This window comes from Monodelphis domestica, chromosome 1 (assembly GCF_027887165.1).
Source record: "Monodelphis domestica isolate mMonDom1 chromosome 1, mMonDom1.pri, whole genome shotgun sequence".
NCBI classification, from domain to species: domain Eukaryota; kingdom Metazoa; phylum Chordata; class Mammalia; order Didelphimorphia; family Didelphidae; genus Monodelphis; species Monodelphis domestica.
The window spans coordinates 481,182,171-481,201,329 of NC_077227.1; the positions used below are offsets into that span (position 1 = coordinate 481,182,171).

Sequence of the window (19,159 nt, forward strand, 5' to 3'; positions counted from 1 at the left end):
GCCAAGTTCCCTTACTATTAAATTATGTCACTAGTTCAAATTCTATCCTATGAGAAAACTTTATTCAATTATGGGATTTGGGAGAAAACCTTATTGCATTGTTTGCACCTAGCCCTGAATGGCTGGGAAACTGGACCCTGTGTACCTGCTGTTTAGAGACATTATTAACCAAGGATGCAGGTTATGTTGACCAGAAACCCATTCAGATCTTTCCTCCAATTCGAAATCAGATGACCTAATTTTGTATCCTGGTTAAGTGTTTTCTTTTAATTAATTGATCTTATGTGATTATTTTTCATGTAGATATATCTGTCTTCCCCTAAGCTGAGGAAAGGGCCTGGTTCAAATTTGTTGGGCAACTGGCCTGCATTGCTTAATAAATCAAGAGGCTCAGATGATCAAACCCTTGTTTCCTTAGTCAGTCCACTTTTTGCTCATTATGCCCTAAAAAAGAAACACGAAAAGACATCTCCCTTGGTTCTTCTGTAGAGGTTGGGGTTGATGGGTATGAAACAATATACATAACACTGAATTTTTTTTGGATGTATTGATATGTTTTGCTGAATTTTTTCTCATTTTCTCAAAAAATGTTTTTTTCCTTACAAGGAATGAGAGAAAGAAAATACATATTTCCTAGGCAACACAAAAACAAATATTTCAATAAAAAATACTTTTAAAGAGTCCTTTAAGGAGCAATCCTATATACAATTTGATTCAACATTTTTGTAGAGCCTTCCATGCTCAAGGCATTTTTCTAGGTACTATGAATAAAATAAAAACAAATTGAATATTCCTTCCTCTCAAAAGCTTGAGTCCTACTACACTAAAGTCTTGGCTATGGAAAGTGAAGGATGGAAGGAATATTTCAGAAGTTAAATTGTCTTGATTTATAGACTAATGGGCTGAAGGAGTCTACTCCCTTTGCCCCATTGAACATTCTTATTTTATTGAACCTTTTCCTCTCTACCTAGTTGTGAGGCAGTGAGGTGGTACAGTGTATAGAGCACCAGGCCTGGAGTTGGGAAGATTTAGGATTCAATTCTACTTAGGTACTTACTAGCTCTGTGATCCTGGGCAAACTTTGTCTGCCTCAGTTTTCTTAAATGTAAAATGAGGATCATAATAGCATCTACCTCCCACTGACTCTGAGGATCAAATGAGAGAATATTGGCAAAACTCTTAACACAGTGCCTGGCATACAATGGGCACTTAATAAATAAATGCTTATTCTCTTCCTTTCTCCCTCTGGATCTTTCCCTTCTCTAGTTCCCCTTTCTCTTCCTTGAAATGTGACAATAAAAATCATATGTGGTATTTTTAGGTGTAGGAAATCATAGGTGTAGCTTTTATCACATTTTGCCTTCTGTTAAAGTTATTTGTGTACATATCTCATCTCTTTTTACTAGACTGGTAATCTTCTTGAGGGAAAGGATCACATCTCATTTCTTTAGATCAAGCAATGACTAGAAGAGTGGATTGCTTATAATAGTTTTTTTATAGATTATAATTACTTGATAATTAAAGAAACGAGACTCACCAGAATCACATTTCCAAAATCTCCCTTAGATTCCTATTCAATAATCTCAGCCATTTGACTAAATGACTATTAGTAACAATGGGTTAAACATTTTTCTTGGAGTTTGGAACGTTTTGGTTGACTTGGCCTTTTAGAAAGAGAGGTATGCAGTGCTGAATGGATAATTCCTACCCAAGGATAGCTATTCACAGATCTTTGTTCCAGGGTAACATCAATAGAAAAAAATGTTTATGTGTATATTAAAAGTGGTCAAGACAGAAGTGCCTATGTTACATGCTGGATTAAGCAATCTTTAAATACCTTTTCTTGGAGAATGGAACAGAGGATATGAGGAGTGGGGCCTGTGCCCATGAAACCCTTAAAAAGAGATCTCTAGGAGAAATTCCATATGAACTGGAACGACCTTCAGGAATTGATGCAGAGTGAAAAGAGAAGAACCAGGAGAACATTGTACACAGACTGGTACACTGTGGCACAATCAAATGTAATGGACTTCTCTACTAGCAGCAATGCAATGATCCAGGACAATTCACAGGGACTTATGAGAGGGAACACTATCCACATACACAGAAGAAAAAAACATTTGCTTGGTCACATGGTTCAATGGGGATATGACTGGGGATGCAGACTCTAAATGATCCCTCTAATGCAAATATTAATAATATAGAAATATGTCTTGATCAATGATACATGTAAAACCCAGTGGAATTGTTCATTGGCCAAGGGAGGGGAGAGGGAGGAGAGGTGGGAAAGAACATGAATCATGTAACCATGGAACAGTATTCTAAATATTTAATTAGAATATTTTAGGATAAAAAAAAAAGAGATCTCTAGTCAATATATTTACAAAATCCCCCCCAAATATCATTGGCCACACTCATATATACCAATCTACTCTATTTCTGTTGCCACTTCTATACCTTCTGATTTCCAATGTCCAATTATGTAATATCCACTTCTGGATTAGTACAAAGATTCTCTTGAACTCAAAACTCAAGTAATAATACTGGTATTCTATGGTGCTTTCAGTTAAGTGGCTCAGCATTGTGTATGCTTTCTCTGAAGGCTGTGACAACTGACATTATCTGGAATTTGTGTCTTATAAGGTTAGTAGTAGTTACCCAAAATGAAGTCCTTCTCAAATGCTATTTATTATTATTTTTAAAAAACACTTCCTCTGGCTCCGTTTAAACTACTGAGTTGTAAGACACCTGCTTGGCTTTGTACTGACTAGTTTAGTACACTGGATATGAGAATCAAGGGTTTTACAGTTTTTTTTAGTCATGAACTCTCACATTTGGAATGGAATTCACATTTATTAAGAGCTATGTGCCAGGCACTGGGCTAAAAGCTTTATAAGTATCACTTCATTAAATCCTTACAATAATCCTGTGATGTAGGTGCTATTATGGTCATCTTACTACAGTTGAGGAAACTGATACAGACAGAGGTTAAGTGACTTATCCAGTCTTACACAGATAGTAAGCATCTGAAGCCAAAAAGTGTTTCTTTTTACCAATTACACATCCAGTAATAACAAATTTCCACATAAGTTTTCTGAGGTTATGTGATCTAAATTGTCTCTCTCCCTCCATTCCCTCCCCACTCCCAGAGCTGGCAAGCAATTTGATCTGGGTTATACATTTATTATCATGCAAAATATATTTCCATATTGTTCATTTTTTAAAGTGAAGAATCATACAAAACCCAAACCCCAAATAAACAATTGAAAAACTGTTTGCTTTCATCTGCATTCTGATTCCTTTCTCTGAGGGTGGATAATATCTTTTGTCATAAGTCCCTCAGGTTTGTTGCTGAGTGTAGCAAATTTTTCACAGTTGATCATTCCACAATATTGCTGTTACTTGGTACAATGTTCTCCTGGTTCTGCTTATTTCACTCTGCATCAGTTTGAAGCCCAAAATTGACTCCAGGCCCAGGACTGTTGTGTGAGGGGGAGAGAGAAAGAGATGTTTATGGAAGGACCAGAGAGAACACTGTTTTCTCTCTCATTCCATTCGGATTTTTGTCTTTGCAGCATACAAGGAAAAAATGAAGGAGCTGTCTGTGCTTTCACTGATCTGTTCCTGCTTCTATACGCAGCCGCATCCAAACACCATCTATCAATATGGAGGTGAGTGTCCAATCTGTCTCCATTTCAGCTAGCAAGATCCTGCTCCCTTACTCTCTGGCTTTACTAAAAGTATCTCTGCTGTGGAACCTCAAAACTAGGAGACTAACTGCCAGCTCACAAAGGCTGTCATGACTTTTAAAGATAAAATGGGGACTTGTACTCTTATTTGGTCAGGAACAAAGTGGGTAACTGTCTAGTTTTGGCATCTTCTTCAGCATCTGCTATATGATTAAAGAGAAGAGAGAAGAACCCAGACGATCTTATTCTCCCATTCCTTTTCCTTTATATTTGACTCTGGCCCAAAATGATTGGCTCAGAGGGTAAATGAGAGAATCAGAATGGGAATGAATCAGAAAGGAAAGGAAACTAATTTTAAAAAAAAAGCAGAGTAAATTATCAGGGAAGATGTGAATTTAAAATCCAGCCATAATTTAAGAGGCATGTTCCTCTCCTCTAATCTTTTGCTTAGGTAGTGATGCCATAAGCCCTCTCCTCCAAAAAAAAGTTCTGGCTTAAACATAGTTGTACCCTGAAGGAAGGACTTCTAAGGATTTTTCTAAGACCCTAATCCTAGTCCAGCTTCTTCCTAGGAAATGTGGATGATTAAATGAATCAAACTTGTCTTCTTCTCATAGATATGGAAGTGAAGCAACTAGACAAAAGAGCATCTGGCCAGAGCTTTGAGGTAATCTTGAAGTCCCCTTCAGATCTGTCCCCGGAGAGTCCTATACTTTCTTCCCCACCCAAGAAGAAGGACATTTCTCTGGAGGAATTGCAGAAGAGGCTGGAGGCTGCTGAGGAGAGACGGAAGGTAAAGAATTCTCTCCTACCTGTTCATGAGTCATAGTGCTAGTGGCTTCGACCCTGGTTTTTCCTGCTCTGGCCCTATATGCATAAGTTTGACAGGCTTATTTTCTCTAGAGTTTTGGTTGTGAGAATGCTGACCAGCAAGGTTGGTGGCTTTGGTTATATGGGGCTTTTCCTTCTCATAGACCTGTGCTGGAGCTCAAACAGGCACTTGAAAGCTGATTGTTACAATTTCAGTGGGACATTTACACCTCTAAAATCGGCAAACATAAATAAGGTCTTAATTTATTGTTTTTTTGTTGGCTGTCTAGACTTAAGAAAATGATAAAGAACATGTCAATAATGCAGATACAATTTAAAAGTACATCATGTGTACATTTTTTTGGGAGAAAGATGGCTGTTATACATTTACCAATATTAGGGACAGCTAGATGGCTCAGTGGATTGTCAAGTCTAGAGACAAGAGGTCTGGGTTCAAATGTGGGCTTTAGATACTTCTTAGCCATGTAATCCTGGGCAAGTCACTTAACCCCTATTTCCTAGCCCTTACTGCTCTTCTTTAGAACCAATATTGGTTCTAAGACAGAAGGTAAGGGTTTAAATTTTTTTTTTTTACAATACACCCTTGATATTAAGCCAGCTGCTAGAGGAGTTCTTACCCTAGAGCTCACTGACCTCCCACAAAGGTTTTGTAAATAGATTTTGGAGAAGTCTGTGAACTTTTTAAAAATCTTATTTTTACTAATATCGAATGGAAATTTGGCATTTCCTTTAATTATGGATGTAGGCAGTAATATGTAGGAGTCCACAAGCTTTATCATTATCAGATTGACAAAGGGGTTTATGACACAAAAAAAGTTTTAAGAACCACTGCTATGGGGGTTGGTTTAGCATCAGATCTGCAACATAGTAAGTACTTAGCAAATGTCTGATGACTGACTGCATCTAATAAAGATCTGTCCATCAGAAGGATGTCTTTTCTGTATCTCAAAGCATCATCTTCCAGCACTTGGCTAATGGGAGTATTTAGTATTTAGTATAATCAGGAGTATTTAGTAGACAGAACAGACATTTAGTCTGTGAATGAATCCTTTGGAAAACATTTTAAAAAGATAACTTTGAAAAAGTTGTTTTCTTGAAGGCTTTCCTAGTTTCAGGATATGGACAACTAGGCGCCTGATAATCCAGCCAGGGCTTTTATTTCCCGTTTCTATAGCTTCCCCATGGGGATTTTTTCTGCATCTTTGTAGAATTAATTGGCAGCTCAGGACCCAATAGATCTCAAGGGAAGAAATATTATTCAGAAAATTCTGTTACCAAATTCCCTGCCTCATTGGCTCCTTGGACCCCTGAAATTGCTACCTTACCCTGGGCTCCTGTGGCCAAAGCCTCCCCCAGCTATTTTGACTTATGTTATGATTAAAATTTAGTTTTTCTGCTAAAAGTATTATATTTTTAGAGGTTTATTAAAGATTAAGATATAAAGAAAATACAAAATAAGAAAGCATGTGCAACCTACATTTTTCCGGCTAGGTAGAGAGCCACCTGTCCCTAGAAGTGGAAGCCGAGAGACCTGAAGTAGGCAGAGAGTCAGCTTAAATACAATTTCTGTTCTCGGCCCAGGTGGGAATTTAGGTGGGATTCTGGGAACTGCCAAGGACTTCTGGGGATTGAAGTCTGGGGTTCAAATCTCCATTTTTACATTTCTCCGTTTGATCATTTAATCAACTTAAAGATTATAATAATTTGAGGATAAGAAGAAAAAAGAACAAAACCAATAATTGCTAGATGCATTGACAAAAAGCCAGTTAGGGGGAAGTCCCCTTTGGCATGAAAGTATATATATACAAATAAATGTTCAGTCAACCACACCCAGTTCATTCTTGATCTTCTCGTGCAGTTTGTGGTCTGGAGGCATCTTCATGGTGTCTTCTCCAGACAGTTCAGTTTCTGGATTCGGAGAGGTAGCACGTTTCTTAACCTAAAATTCTTCTCAAAAAGAATTTAAACTTTGCAATTTAAAATGATAATATTTTTACATTTCCCCATGAAGAGGGTGATTGAAAAACACAGGATCACTTAGGGATGCATGACTGAGTTATAGGTATATGAATCAATTGGCAAGAGAAATTATAAAAAAGAAAATTTCTGGATCAAAATATAGACTATCAAAGTCTTATGTGTAAAAATTCCAAGTAAAGGAAAAGTAAATCTATAACAGGTCCTTGAATCAGGGCCCAATTAAAATGATCTAAGCAATGATGCATTTACCCAGTCAGTACCCAGGACTACAGAAAGTTTGCCACACTATGAAAGATAGAAAAGGGTCTAGATTATAGAAGCCAAGTAGGATCCAAGTTAGGGATACTTGTCTGTAAGTATTGGCCTACGTCTTAATGTATGTTAATTGTCGCAACCTTCAGTCTTCACACTAGGTTCAAGTCCTTTGTATTGGCTTAGAAGTCCACCAATCTGTCCTGGATTGGTTTATCTTTGGCCCTATGCAATGGCTCTTTTGTGTATATTTTGTCCTGGAATCAGACAGAATCATTAAGTAAAGTCCCATAATTTTGAACCCTGGACTTCAATCCCCAGAAGTCCTTGGCAGTTCCCAGAATCCCACCTGAATTCCCACCTGGGCTGAGAACAGAAATTGTATTTAAGCTGACTCTGCCTACTTCGGGTATCTCGGCTTCCGCTTCTAGGGACAGGCGGCTCTCTACCTAGCTGGAAAAATGTAGGTTGCACATGCTTTATTTTGTATTTTCTTTATATCTTAATCTTTAATAAACCTCTAAAAATATAATACTTTTAGCAGAGAAACTAAATTTTAATCATAACACTTCCTAAACAGGATTTAGTCTTCTAGAAGAAGGTCATTTTCCCAAAAGTTGTTCACTACTGTTGGGTCAGTTAGCTTTCATCATTTATCTGTTCTTTGCTCTGGCTGACTGGTACACAATGGAATAGAATTCCATTCAGTTACATTCAACCAGTATCTATTGAGTAGCTGTGTTGTGATTAGCCTGTTCTAAGTGCTAGGAATATTAAAAATTCATTCAAGTCAACATAAATTTTTTAAGTGCCTACTGGGTGGGGAAGTATCAGTTGTGTACTAGGGATCCAAAAATGACAGTTCTTGCTTCTGAAAAAACTTGTATCTGGTGATGGGGATGAGAAAAATATTCCAAGTATGTGATATGGCCAAGTACAAGGACAAGTACACAGAAGATATCTAAATAGAATGTCATGCACAGTGCCTAGGGAAATTATTTATATATAGTGGGCACTAGCCATTGCTTGTGAGATTGAAATGAACTTTTTTTTTTCTTTAAACCCTTACCTTCTGTCTTAGAATCACTACTATGTATTTGCTCCAAGGCAATAGAGTAGTAAGGGTTTAGACAAAGGGGGTTAAGTGACTTGCCCAGGGTCTCACACAGCTGGGAAGTGTCTGAGGCCAGATTTGAACCCAGGACCTCCCAACTCTGGGCCTGGCTTTCTATCCACTGAGCCACCCAGCTTCTCCATTATACAGAGGAAATTGAGGTGACTTCCCAGAGGCCATACAGCCAATAAATTATTCAGTTCAAACTTGAACTCAAGTCTTCCTGCCTCCAGGCCCAGCATCACCTAGCTTCTCTAATGAGGGAAATTAGTGAAGGTTTCAAGGAAGAATGACCCTCAATTTTGACCTTAAAAGGAGAACTGTGATAGTAGACTTACTGTAGTAGTGAGAGGGATCATGTCATCCGGGCAAAGTATAGACTTAGAACCAAGATGGCCACTTTGGAGATTGATTAGGTGTGTAAAACTTACTAGCTATGTAACTAGGGGCAAATCCCCAATTGTCTGAGGCTCCTTTCCCTTGTCTGCAAAACTAGATAAGACTAGCACTATCTATCCTCTCAAGACTACTGTGATTGAAGTGTGATGTACAAACCTTCCAGTGCTATAGAAATGTGAGGTATGATACTCAGAGGCTTGGAAAGCTGCCATGGCAGCCATGGAAGACAGAAAATACATAGGCACAGGGGGAAAAAGCAGGATGAAACAGGGGTGCCAAGAAGAGTCCAAAAGATGTATGAAGCATACTCAGAATGTCATAGGCATCCTTGCCTCTCTAATGATTTGCAATAACACAAGGAATACATTATAACCAAGACCTACCCTGATAGCCACAGCTGGTCATATAACTATATAGTATCTCTCACTGGCCCCTGTAATATTCTTCCAATGAATATTGTGCCATCTCCTTAGGCAGGGAAAGGCTAAATGTGAATATAACATTTAGATACATTCGATATTATGTTATAAAATACACAAGTATAATGTTCTGTATCTACCTAGGTTATATAAATACTGCTACTATTGCTATTGCTGCTGCTACTGCTACAACTACTACTACTAAAATGCTTTTCCCCAAGCAATATGGAGTTCAACTACCTCCTCAAATGACACTTGTTTTTTTTAAATTTGAAAATTCTTATTTAATTAGTTGATTTAGAGTATTTTTCCATGGTTACATGATTCAAGTTCTTTCCCTCCCCTCCTTCCATCCCCCTCCCGGAGCCAACGAGCAGTTCCACTGGGTTTTACAGGTGTCATTGATCAAGACCTTTTTCCATATTATTAATTCAAATGACATTTGTATCCACAATGCTTATAGAGCTCAGAGAAGGGTAGGCTAATGTAATTGGGAAAAGCTTGGAAAAGGTGGGATCTTTTATATATTCATATTTAGATGTCTTTCCCACCCATTTCCCTTTAGAAATTCCTAGGAGGGAAGTTGTTGTTGAATCATTTTTCAGTCATGTCCCACTCTTCTTGACTCCTTTTGGGGTTTTCTTGGGAAAGATACTGGAATGGTTTGCCATTTCCTTCTCCAGCAGGAAATTGAAGAGTAAAGCGACTTGCTCAGGGTCACATAGCTACTAAGTATCTGAGGCTGGATTTGAATTCAGGTGTTTCTGCCTATAGGCCCAGTGTTCTGTCTATTCCACCTTGGTTTGGCCCCTTGCAAGAAGAGATGTTAGTAAAGGACTTTAGTTGTAAACTGTTATTACTGCTTAAGGATGGGCGGACTGAATAGATGCTTGGACTGTAAAGGGAAATAAAGTCGGGCCTTTCCCATCTATTTAATTCTTTAATTTAATTAATTAAATCTATTAGATTTACATTTAAGTTCTAATTCTATTATTATACAGAGTATCGCCAAAGCTTAGTGTAGTTTTTAAGCATTTAAGGCCATAAAGCTTTAAGAGCTGTACTAAGACATTTGGGACAAAGTGTAGTCTCACTGAGTTGTATAGATTCAATTTGATTGCTTTTTCAATTCAACCTATGTTAAGTGCTTATTTGATACTAATAATAATAATTGTCAGCATTTATAGATTATCTTAATGTTTGTGAAACTCATTTGATCTTCACATCAACCCTGTAAAATGGGTGCATTATTATTCTCATTTTACAGATAAGGCACAACAGGCCCAGCAAGTGCCTGGAGTTACAAAGCTGAGACAGGTTTTGAACTCAGGTCTTCCTGATTCTAAGTTCAACCTTCTATCCACTGTTCCACCTATTCAAGTCACGGAGGAAGGAGGAGTGGGTTCTCAAGATTATAAAATAATATAGTTCTAGTCTTCCAAGAGCTTCTACTGGGGTAGGGAGGGGAATGTAGAACAATATAATATATTCACAGATAGGCATAATAAATAAGGTGAGGTGTGATAGAGGCAAAGGAGTGAAACAAAACATGTGGAAGGTGAGAGTACTTTCAGCTCTTGTTATCTTTCACAGAATCAATCTGTTAGGGTCCCTTTAGAGGTCCAAAGGAACAGAACAGACGATGCAATCTGCACAGAGAGGTATTTTATTGTAACACACTTCCACACGCGCAGGGAGGAGCCCAAAGGGAGTTCCTCCCCGAAGCAACTTTCAAGGCAGGCTTATATACCCTTGGGGCTGACCATGGAGCTTACCGAGGGTAGTCACACAGGATGGAGAGGTCAATGTGGTTATCACACAGGGTTCATTGGCCTAGGAAGGGTGTTTATCTACGCCAGGTTCGTTGGCCTAGTTCCCTTTCAAATCAAACCTTTACAATATGCTGGGGATGGTACTCAACACTGGGGACACAAAGTAAAAAAGCTTCTGCCCTAAAGAAGCATCCCTTCATGAACGTGTGGCCTGGAATACATTTGGGTATAGACAGGGTGTACACAAAGTAGATACAGAGATCCTTGAAGGTTACACAAAGACAACTATTCCAGGCATAGGCAACCATGCAAATCTAGAGAATGGGGGGCCTTTGTGAGGCACAGCAAAAATGGCTAGACTCTAGGTTTGTAGGGAAATAAGATGTAGTAAGACTGCAAAGGTAGGCAAGGGCCACGGGGTGAAGAGCTTTAAACCCCAGAGGAGCTATTATTGGATGCTAGGGGTGGGAGGGAGTCCCTGGCAGCCTTGGGGCCAGCAGGATGGGGCCAGGGGGAGATCTGAGGCCCGAAGTTGGTTCCCAGGCTGCTGTACTAGCCCAACCTGCATCTTACATTCCTAGAGCAAGTGAGGAGGGTTGCAATGTAGAGGAAGGGTTAAATAAATGTCAGTGGGATTGGATTAGAGAGTTTGATGTTTTAGAACCCCTGAAAGTTACTCTGCAGGAGTGACAAACTGAAAATAGTGATTTGGGGAAGGTTACATTTTGTGGGAGAAAAAAAAAAGTCCCACAGTGGTGCGCAAGAGGTTTGTGGGAGGGGCTTCAGCCCCAGAGGCCAATGGTTGAGAGATGTTTTGCTTTAGGGCAAATGATGGACCCCCAATTTACTGAGCCCCATCTAGGGAAGTTGCTCTGGGCCACAGCACCTCAGTTGTTTAAAGGATTGGTCTCTGACCTTTCTGCTGGGTATCTGCCCGGGGAGAGCCCTTGGAGGGCTGTTTACCGTTAGACAGAGCCTTTGGGGATGGAAGGAAGAGGGCTCGGGTTGTCACCGGGAGTCCTTTGCTTTGCCAGACTCAGGAGGCGCAGGTACTAAAGCAGCTGGCCGAGAAGCGGGAGCACGAGCGGGAGGTTCTCCACAAGGCCCTGGAGGAGAATAACAACTTCAGCCGTTTGGCAGAGGAGAAACTCAACTACAAGATGGAACTCAGTAAGGAGATCCGCGAGGCTCATCTCGCTGCTTTGAGGGAGCGACTGCGTGAGAAGGTGAGTACGGCCCCCCACCCCCACCCCGCTTTCCTCCCTCATCTCACTCTCTTGCTCCTTCCTTGGCACCAAGAACTCTTCGGAAAGGTTTTTATCCTTCTCAGGATTGCTTGGAAAGCCTAATTTTACCTGCCTCACCCGAGAAACCCCTTACATGGAATTCCAAGCATCCCAATTTCCTTATTCATGAATTACCCTAAGTCTAGGGGCTCAACTGCCCTTCCATGGACCTTCTCCTCCGGGCGACTTTCAATGTAAATAACTTATGTGTAGAATACTAGCGGGGCTTGAGGGCGATCCTCCGGAAGTAATTATCTTTCAATTCTGAAGCCAGTCTAACCTCCCTCCCCTTTCTACCGTCAGTAAGACATCCGTTTGGATACCTGTCCCAGGCCTTTCAACAGGGGGACCCCGCCCCAGAAGCGGGCCCAGGGCTTCAGCCTGGGCTCCATACCTAATTTTTTCCCTCCCGTCCCTGACTTAAATCGTTCCCAGCTAAAACCTTCCGTGTCTTTGCAGGAGCTCCATGCTGCCGAAGTCCGCAGAAACAAGGAGCAGCGGGAGGAGATCTCTGGTTAATGGGTTTTTCTACACGCTTAGCACCTGGTTCCTGATATAAAACAAAAAAACCACATTTTAATTTTATGTTTGTCTAGATGCAACTTTGTTTCTTCACCACCCTTCCTTCCTTCCTTCCTTCTTTCTTTCCTTCCTTCCTTCCTTCCTTCCTTCCTTCCTTCCTTCCTTCCTTCCTTCCTTCCTTCCTTCCTTCCTTCCTTCCTTCCTTCCTTCCTTCCTTCCCCTTCTCTTCTGCCTACTCCCGTGCTGACGTCCCTAGTTTATGCTTCTCTCTTAGGATCTTTATCTGTCCAGCCCTTGTGGGGGGCCTCGCTGGCCTTGCAGAGCTCTAAACAGAGTAGCCACTAGTTCATATGAATATAGAGTCAATCACATTAATCACCTGACAAAACAATCCTTCCTGGAATCTTTCATAAACTTATGTAAAAGATGGAGACATTAATAAATTCAACCAACAGTGGCATGGACATGTGGATTTCTTATCCAAAGTTTATTCATGATCCTTTTTTTTTAATTTATGAGAATTTATTCTGAGCCAGCTATCAGTGTCTGGGGGATCGGGACTCAAAGCCAATCAGTTCTTTGATGGTAAACAAGGGAAATAAGAACAATGGTGGGAGAGTTCAAATTAAGAACTTTTCCCTTTGGGTCACTAGTTCCATCCCTGCTGAGGCTTGAGGTTACAAAAGATAACTGTAAGCTGGGTACAGCTGTTATTGGACTTGCTTTGATGGTATGTGTCTTAGCTTTATTCAGATGTGGGGATTGAATGTAAAAAATGCCAAATAGTAACTGATGGCTGTTTTTTGGGGTTTTAGTCATATCAGTGCCCAGAGGGGATATGGAGTATGAAGATCTATATTCTGTAGTAGAAATGAAGTTTGGTATTGGGAGGTCTGGGAACTATGGGTAGTTCCAATCAGGAACATAAACAGTCTGTTACCTAGGTCAAGATTTTTCACAAAAATATTAGGATAGGGAAAATTAGGTATTATAAACCAATGTAAAGCATCAAAAATCCAAAACTTTGCAAGAAGGGATAGTATTTGTCCTATATGGACTTTCTATGAAGAAGTAATTAGTACTGAGCTTAAGTGCTCAAGCACTACTTGCTGGGAAAAGTCCATCAGAAGCTCTGCTGTATACATTGAAGTATGTGAAGTCCATAGTTTTTTTAAAAAGGACTCAAAAATTGGAAGAGAAAACAATGGATAGACAGATTACTTCTGTTATGTGATAGGTGGAAAGCTAGGTTTTCTGCTGACTGAGGTCATTAGTGTGGACACATCCCCTGATCTGAAATGTGTTCTTTTCAAGTGAATGTTTTGGCATATCTATTTGGTCTAAGAAAACAAAAGTTTAGTGTGGACGCATTCCAGATCCAGTCCACCCATGTTGAATACTGGAAGACAAAATAAAAGACATGACTCAGACTTTTCATCTTTTAAAGTAGCCAAATTGTTTCTGTGGTGGCTGTTAGCCCAGATTTATGACTTTTGAGTTTAGCAACTTGATCTATTATTTATTGTTTTTGAGGATTTCCTAGAGCACTGAGATGCTAAATGACTTTCCGTGGTTACACAGCTTGTCCTTAACAGGTTTGAGTTTGAGAATTTCCAGACTCCGAGGCTGTCCCTCTATCCACTACTATCTACTATTTTATGCTTGGGGACATTAAAGATTTAAATTCTTTTAATTTCTAGCACCCTTACTAAATGTTTATTTTTATTCACCTCTCTCTGGCACTCAACTCTTTGGGAGTGTAACTCCCTCTAGGGTTGGGCTTGTTAGGAACATCAGCTGAGGAGTCTTTCATGGGGTTAGGTAGCACATGGATGGATCCATCCATGTAAGTTGGAGTTGTCTGGGACCTTGGAGATCATCTAATCCAACTTCCCCATTTTGCAAGTATGGAAACTGAGGCCCACAGATAAGTAACGTGTTCAAGGTCATATAGGCAGTACTAGAAAGTTAATAGATTTAATTATCTGGTGATTCAAATGTCTGGGGAAGGAAAAAGAGGGTTGAAATTCAAAGAAGTATTTACTTAACTGATCTCACCCAAACATTGCTCGTCATATTTTCTATTTTCCTGATGGGAAAAATAAAGGACCACTCCTTTCCCATCTCTCTGGCAGTTTTAGTAGGGTCTTAATCTTTTCAGTTTATGGAAGTTAATATCAAATTACCAAGTTGACCATCTTTAATGTAGTTCCTTTCTCAAACTTTAAGGCCCACCTTAGAGCCTTGTTTAAATTAACCTGGGAAAACTCAACAAATTTTCCTTTTCACAGACTTGCTAAGTCTAATATGAGCAATAGGGGGGAAAAATAACATTTACCTCTTAAAGCACTTTTATGAGTAAAAGCCAAGGCAGGTAGACATGCAGTTATCTTACCTTAGCCAAGCTATTCCTTTCACAAAAAATTGTTTAGTACTCACACAAAAGTTTAGCAAGTATCTGGAGTCCTTTAGGTTATATATAACAAGTGCCAATTTACTCCCCACCCTCTATAAAGATGAGGTACTTTTAATTTCCTTTATGTTGTGAGCAGTTTTGGCGAAGTGGTGAAGTTAGTGCTATTTTGTGTTTCATTCATGTTCTAATCCTAGGTATGACAAATTTACTGGTGGGGGTCCCTAGACATTCAGTATCAGATATTGGGGTCCCCATGGCTGAACAAGTTTAGCACAGGTATTTTTCCTAAATTGCTGAAACTTCACCAACAAGATTGCCTCCAGAGGGAGCTGGAGGTCATGACTAGGATTCAGCAGTGACCAAAGGCAAAAATTGCATGGGGCAGGGAAACAGAAGGGAACTGAAGGTTGAATTTCTTAATAGTCACCAGTTTTTAGCAGGTAGTAATTCTCATAGCAGAAATTTACTATAATTCAGATTCATCTTATTCATATAAGGTAAATTTTAAAAGTTAAGAGATATTTACGTTAAATTAATAGTAATAATGAAAACTGAGTGCTTGTGTGCAGGAGTTAAGAGTGTAATGGTTGAAATGGTCCAAATGTTAGTGTCCTACTTCTGTGGGATATGGAAAAGTGTCTGCAATTTATTAACTGTCCTACTCTGTGATTGCTTGCTTGGAGAATAATTACAAACTGAAACTTGTAAATACTTTTTATTAGTGCTAATTCTATGAAATATTGTACTCACGAGTTTGAATACAACACAGCAAAACCATTTTCCCTTTTGATGAGGAGAGGAGGAGTATTGGATGAGAAAGAGAAGTCTTCTCAGTAGGTTTGAACTTAAGGTTAAGGATGTTTGCTAATGCCTCCTTCTCAGGGGATTTAGCCTAAACTACTAATTTCCTTGGAGTGAGTAGCTACTGATGGTAATTTCATGAGTCCTGTTAAGGTCTAAGGTACATGTAGCTTAAAAGAAAGTGAAATGGTCAAGATACAAGAACTAAGACCAAGAATTCATATTTCTGTGAATCGGAAACTTCATGTTCCTTATTTTAATCCTTGGATGATACTAGGTTTCTTTGGGAAATACAGTTGAACTGCTTCACAGGACACAGCATTCTAAGGCCGTAATCAGTTGGTAGAGAAGATATGATCCAACATTAGGGAAGGCTGGTGGAATCCTCCAAGGGCCTTTTCTCGGTGGCTTTACCTAGTTTTGATCTGCTACTCACTATTATTGTCCAAGCTAGTAATGTTTACCTTGTGCCAGGGGTGGGCAGTTTGGGTCAGGACTCCATCTCTTCGCCTCATTCCTTTAATCTTATTCTTTCCCTAGCTCACCCAATTTCCATTAATCAAGCACCAGCAAGTCTTAAAATAATTGTGGGTGCTTCTTCATGAATATTGTGCTGAACCTCTGACATTCCTAGTTGGTATACCCCTTGGTTGTGGAGAATAATTCATTAGAAATCAAAGATGATTATCTTTTGTGCTGGAAATTCTTGTTCTTTGACAGTCCTGTGTCCCCTCATGCACAAAACAGAGCTACTGCTGGCTGAATAATGATCAACAATGCCTTAGGGTTATACCTTCCTTTAATCATGTTTGCAGTTCATTTCTGAGCTTTCCAGACTTCAAATGCCATCCTTAGAAAAGGCACAATGCCTACCCCAATATATGAGTAAAAAAAAACCCCTCAATTATCCCCTTTCTTCTTGCTACTAGGCTCACTAGACATTATCAATCTTTAAGGATGGAAGGGAAGCCTTATGTTGTATGAAATAAGCAATTCCATGAGTAGGGAGGAGACACAACTGCTTTCTTCTGACTACCTCCTATCACAGCTTTTCATGGCTTTAAAGTAAGAAAGATAAAAGAGATTAGAAACCCTGAAGTAAAAATAAAGGAGGAAAAGGTTGGGATTTTATACAAGGGGTTAAAAGAAAAAAAACCAATCCAATGCCATTTTCTCAGTACAGAGTTGTCAGATGAGATTAGCTTTTATTCTGGGGAGTGTATGTGTGTGTATATGATAGGCATTTGTGGTTTTAAGACATTTGCAATTACAGCTCATTTCCTCTTGAAATTTTTGGTTATGTCCCCCAAACTGTCAAATCAGGGTAGTCCTGGTATAATATTCACACCGTATAAAAGCTGTAGTCATGGGGTAGGAGGGAGTTTGGTTTTGTTGTAAACAATTTTTTGTGGTAGAATATAAAGATAAGATAGAAATACTGGTTGCAGACTGTCAGTGTAAGTAGTTGTTTACAAATTAATACACACTCCACACAAAGACTATAAGTATCCATTTAAAACTGAAATTTCAATGTTTCATTTGGATTGGTCACTGGGCCAAGGTGGTTTTCTAATCTAAATCTTATATTGCATAATTCACCTGCCTGCTATACTCTAGCATTTTCTTGAATCTGCATTATTTCAAACATCTAAAATAACGTGTATGCATCCACTATTCAGTGCAGATGTGCAAACTTGTACATCCACGTAATATGTATACACTGACATACTTTTATGCCCACATGGTCAGGGAAAGGCTGATTATGGTGCTATAGTGATTTAGTTCCTAAACCATGCTAGGGGATAAATATATCAGGACTAAAAATGCATCTGTTAGATGTCCTGTATGGAACAAAGAGGGAGTACTGGCCACTGTTTAGACTTTTTTTTTTATCATTAAACTGGTGGATCATATCCTCCATTTAATTAAATTTCTTTAAAAAAGAAAAAAGGCCAGATCACTGACAAAGAAAGTCAAAGCAAAAAAGGAACTCTGGACAGCCCTCAATTATCATTTGGGTTTGAATGTCACTGGCCCACAGGATCCATTCCTTACAAAACAGTGTGCAGCTTTAAAATATACAGAAGCTTGTGATGGTTATGAATGGATTTCCTACCAATCTGATATCATCTAGTTCCTTTAGTGCATTTCATTGTCAACTTAAGGTTGTTGTTGTGTAAAAGAAGTGATGATTAAAAAAGAATAAAGTTGGTATTAAACTATGTGCTTCTGTTTTATTTTTAAAAAATTTGTGTCTATGAAGTATGTATTAAGTGGAACACCAAGGACAATCTTACCACTAAAATGGATTAAAAATGTCAGGTTTCCCTAAAAATTGTATAGGTACTTAATCACTCTCTTAAACATCAAGTTTCTATTAAACGCCTCCAAATACTGAGCCAAGAACTACTGCCTATCCGTACTTCTATAACCTCCAAATTCCTAAGGCATTAATATTATAATAGTTAATATTTACTTCATGCTGTCCTTGCTTTCAAAGCTGTTATTTGGGCTACTAATATGGCTTTATAGGAATGAGCCAGATCAAGTCTTGAGAATACATGCCATCTGTTATAATGAAAAATATCATATTACACTCTATATTGACAAGACTTAAAAGATATTTTGGAAAGAGATTTTATTACAGTGAGATACTAGAAGATAACTTTTCCACTGCTTCTTGCATGTTGCTGTTTACACCAGAACCAAGACCCACCCAATTAATTTACTAGTTTTAAAACAAACAGCAATGCATTAGCTAGGTAACTTAAATATATCTGAATGAGTTACAAAATCCACTAAACTTTACTTTAGCTTAGAAAAAAATTTTAATTGACATGTTTTATTTTTACATCACCTATACATCCCATTCAAATCTCCATTCCCTTCCCAGGATCATTTCCACAAGAGGAAAAAGTAGTTTAGCAAAAGTAATCAACATATCAAAGATATGACACTTTTAGCAGTGTTACAAAAGGAGGTATACTCATTTCCTCAATGGAAGAAAATTAGCGTTTATTAAGCATCTACAGCACTGCTAGGCAATTACAACTCTTATTTAGTCCTCACAACAATCCTGTAAGGTAGGTGCTAGTATTCCCTTTTTACAGTTGAGGAAATTATGGCAAGGTAATTGACTTACTCAGGGTCACACAGCTAAATGAGGTTGGACTTTTTGACTCCAAGCACGTGCCACCTAGCTTTTATTTTATAAATTAACATTCTACATCATTGCATATAGTTTTGCTTCATTTTGTATCAGTTTTTAGAAGTCGTCCCCAATTTCTTAATATCCAACATATTCATAATTTTTTATGGAAGATTAACATTTCATTGCTCATGTATCATTATTTGCAATTGGCATTTCAAAACTAAAAATACAAATACAGAGCAAGGGCATAAAAACAGGCTTTAATCTTTGAAATTATTTCAAAGTACAAGAGCTTCCTTTTGCAAGTGGTAGTTCAGGAAACTATTTCACTAAATTTCTTTTATAATACAGGATATGCATACAATGCAAAAAACATACTTGCTTTGGCCTCAGCACAGAGCCTACTTAAAATCTTTTGGAGTAATAACTTATAGCACATTAAAGTTTACAAAGCACTTTCCTCAACCTGATGAGATGAGGATAATCACACTTGCTCTCCTATTTCACATATGAAGAAACTTAGGCTC

General features: G+C 38.7%; 1 protein-coding gene and 1 long non-coding RNA gene across 2 annotated transcripts in view; one reads left to right on the forward strand and one right to left on the reverse strand.

Annotated features, from left to right (window-relative positions):
- The window catches only part of STMN3 (stathmin 3), a 33,909-nt gene extending 16,206 nt beyond the window's left edge, over positions 1–17,703 (forward strand). The window contains exons 2-5 of the mRNA XM_007475551.2: positions 3,576–3,671; positions 4,307–4,482; positions 11,491–11,682; positions 12,202–17,703. Coding sequence (XP_007475613.1) covers positions 3,576–3,671; positions 4,307–4,482; positions 11,491–11,682; positions 12,202–12,261 — 524 coding nt within the window. The 3' untranslated portion in view covers positions 12,262–17,703. The remainder of the gene's footprint in view (positions 1–3,575; positions 3,672–4,306; positions 4,483–11,490; positions 11,683–12,201) is intronic.
- On the reverse strand, positions 10,335–12,256 carry LOC130456476 (uncharacterized). The gene is made up of 2 exons (XR_008915407.1): positions 12,137–12,256; positions 10,335–11,562 (listed from the first exon to the last, which is right to left on the reverse strand). It is a non-coding gene; the product is annotated as an uncharacterized LOC130456476 (long non-coding RNA).
- Positions 17,704–19,159: the final 1,456 nt, after the last annotated feature.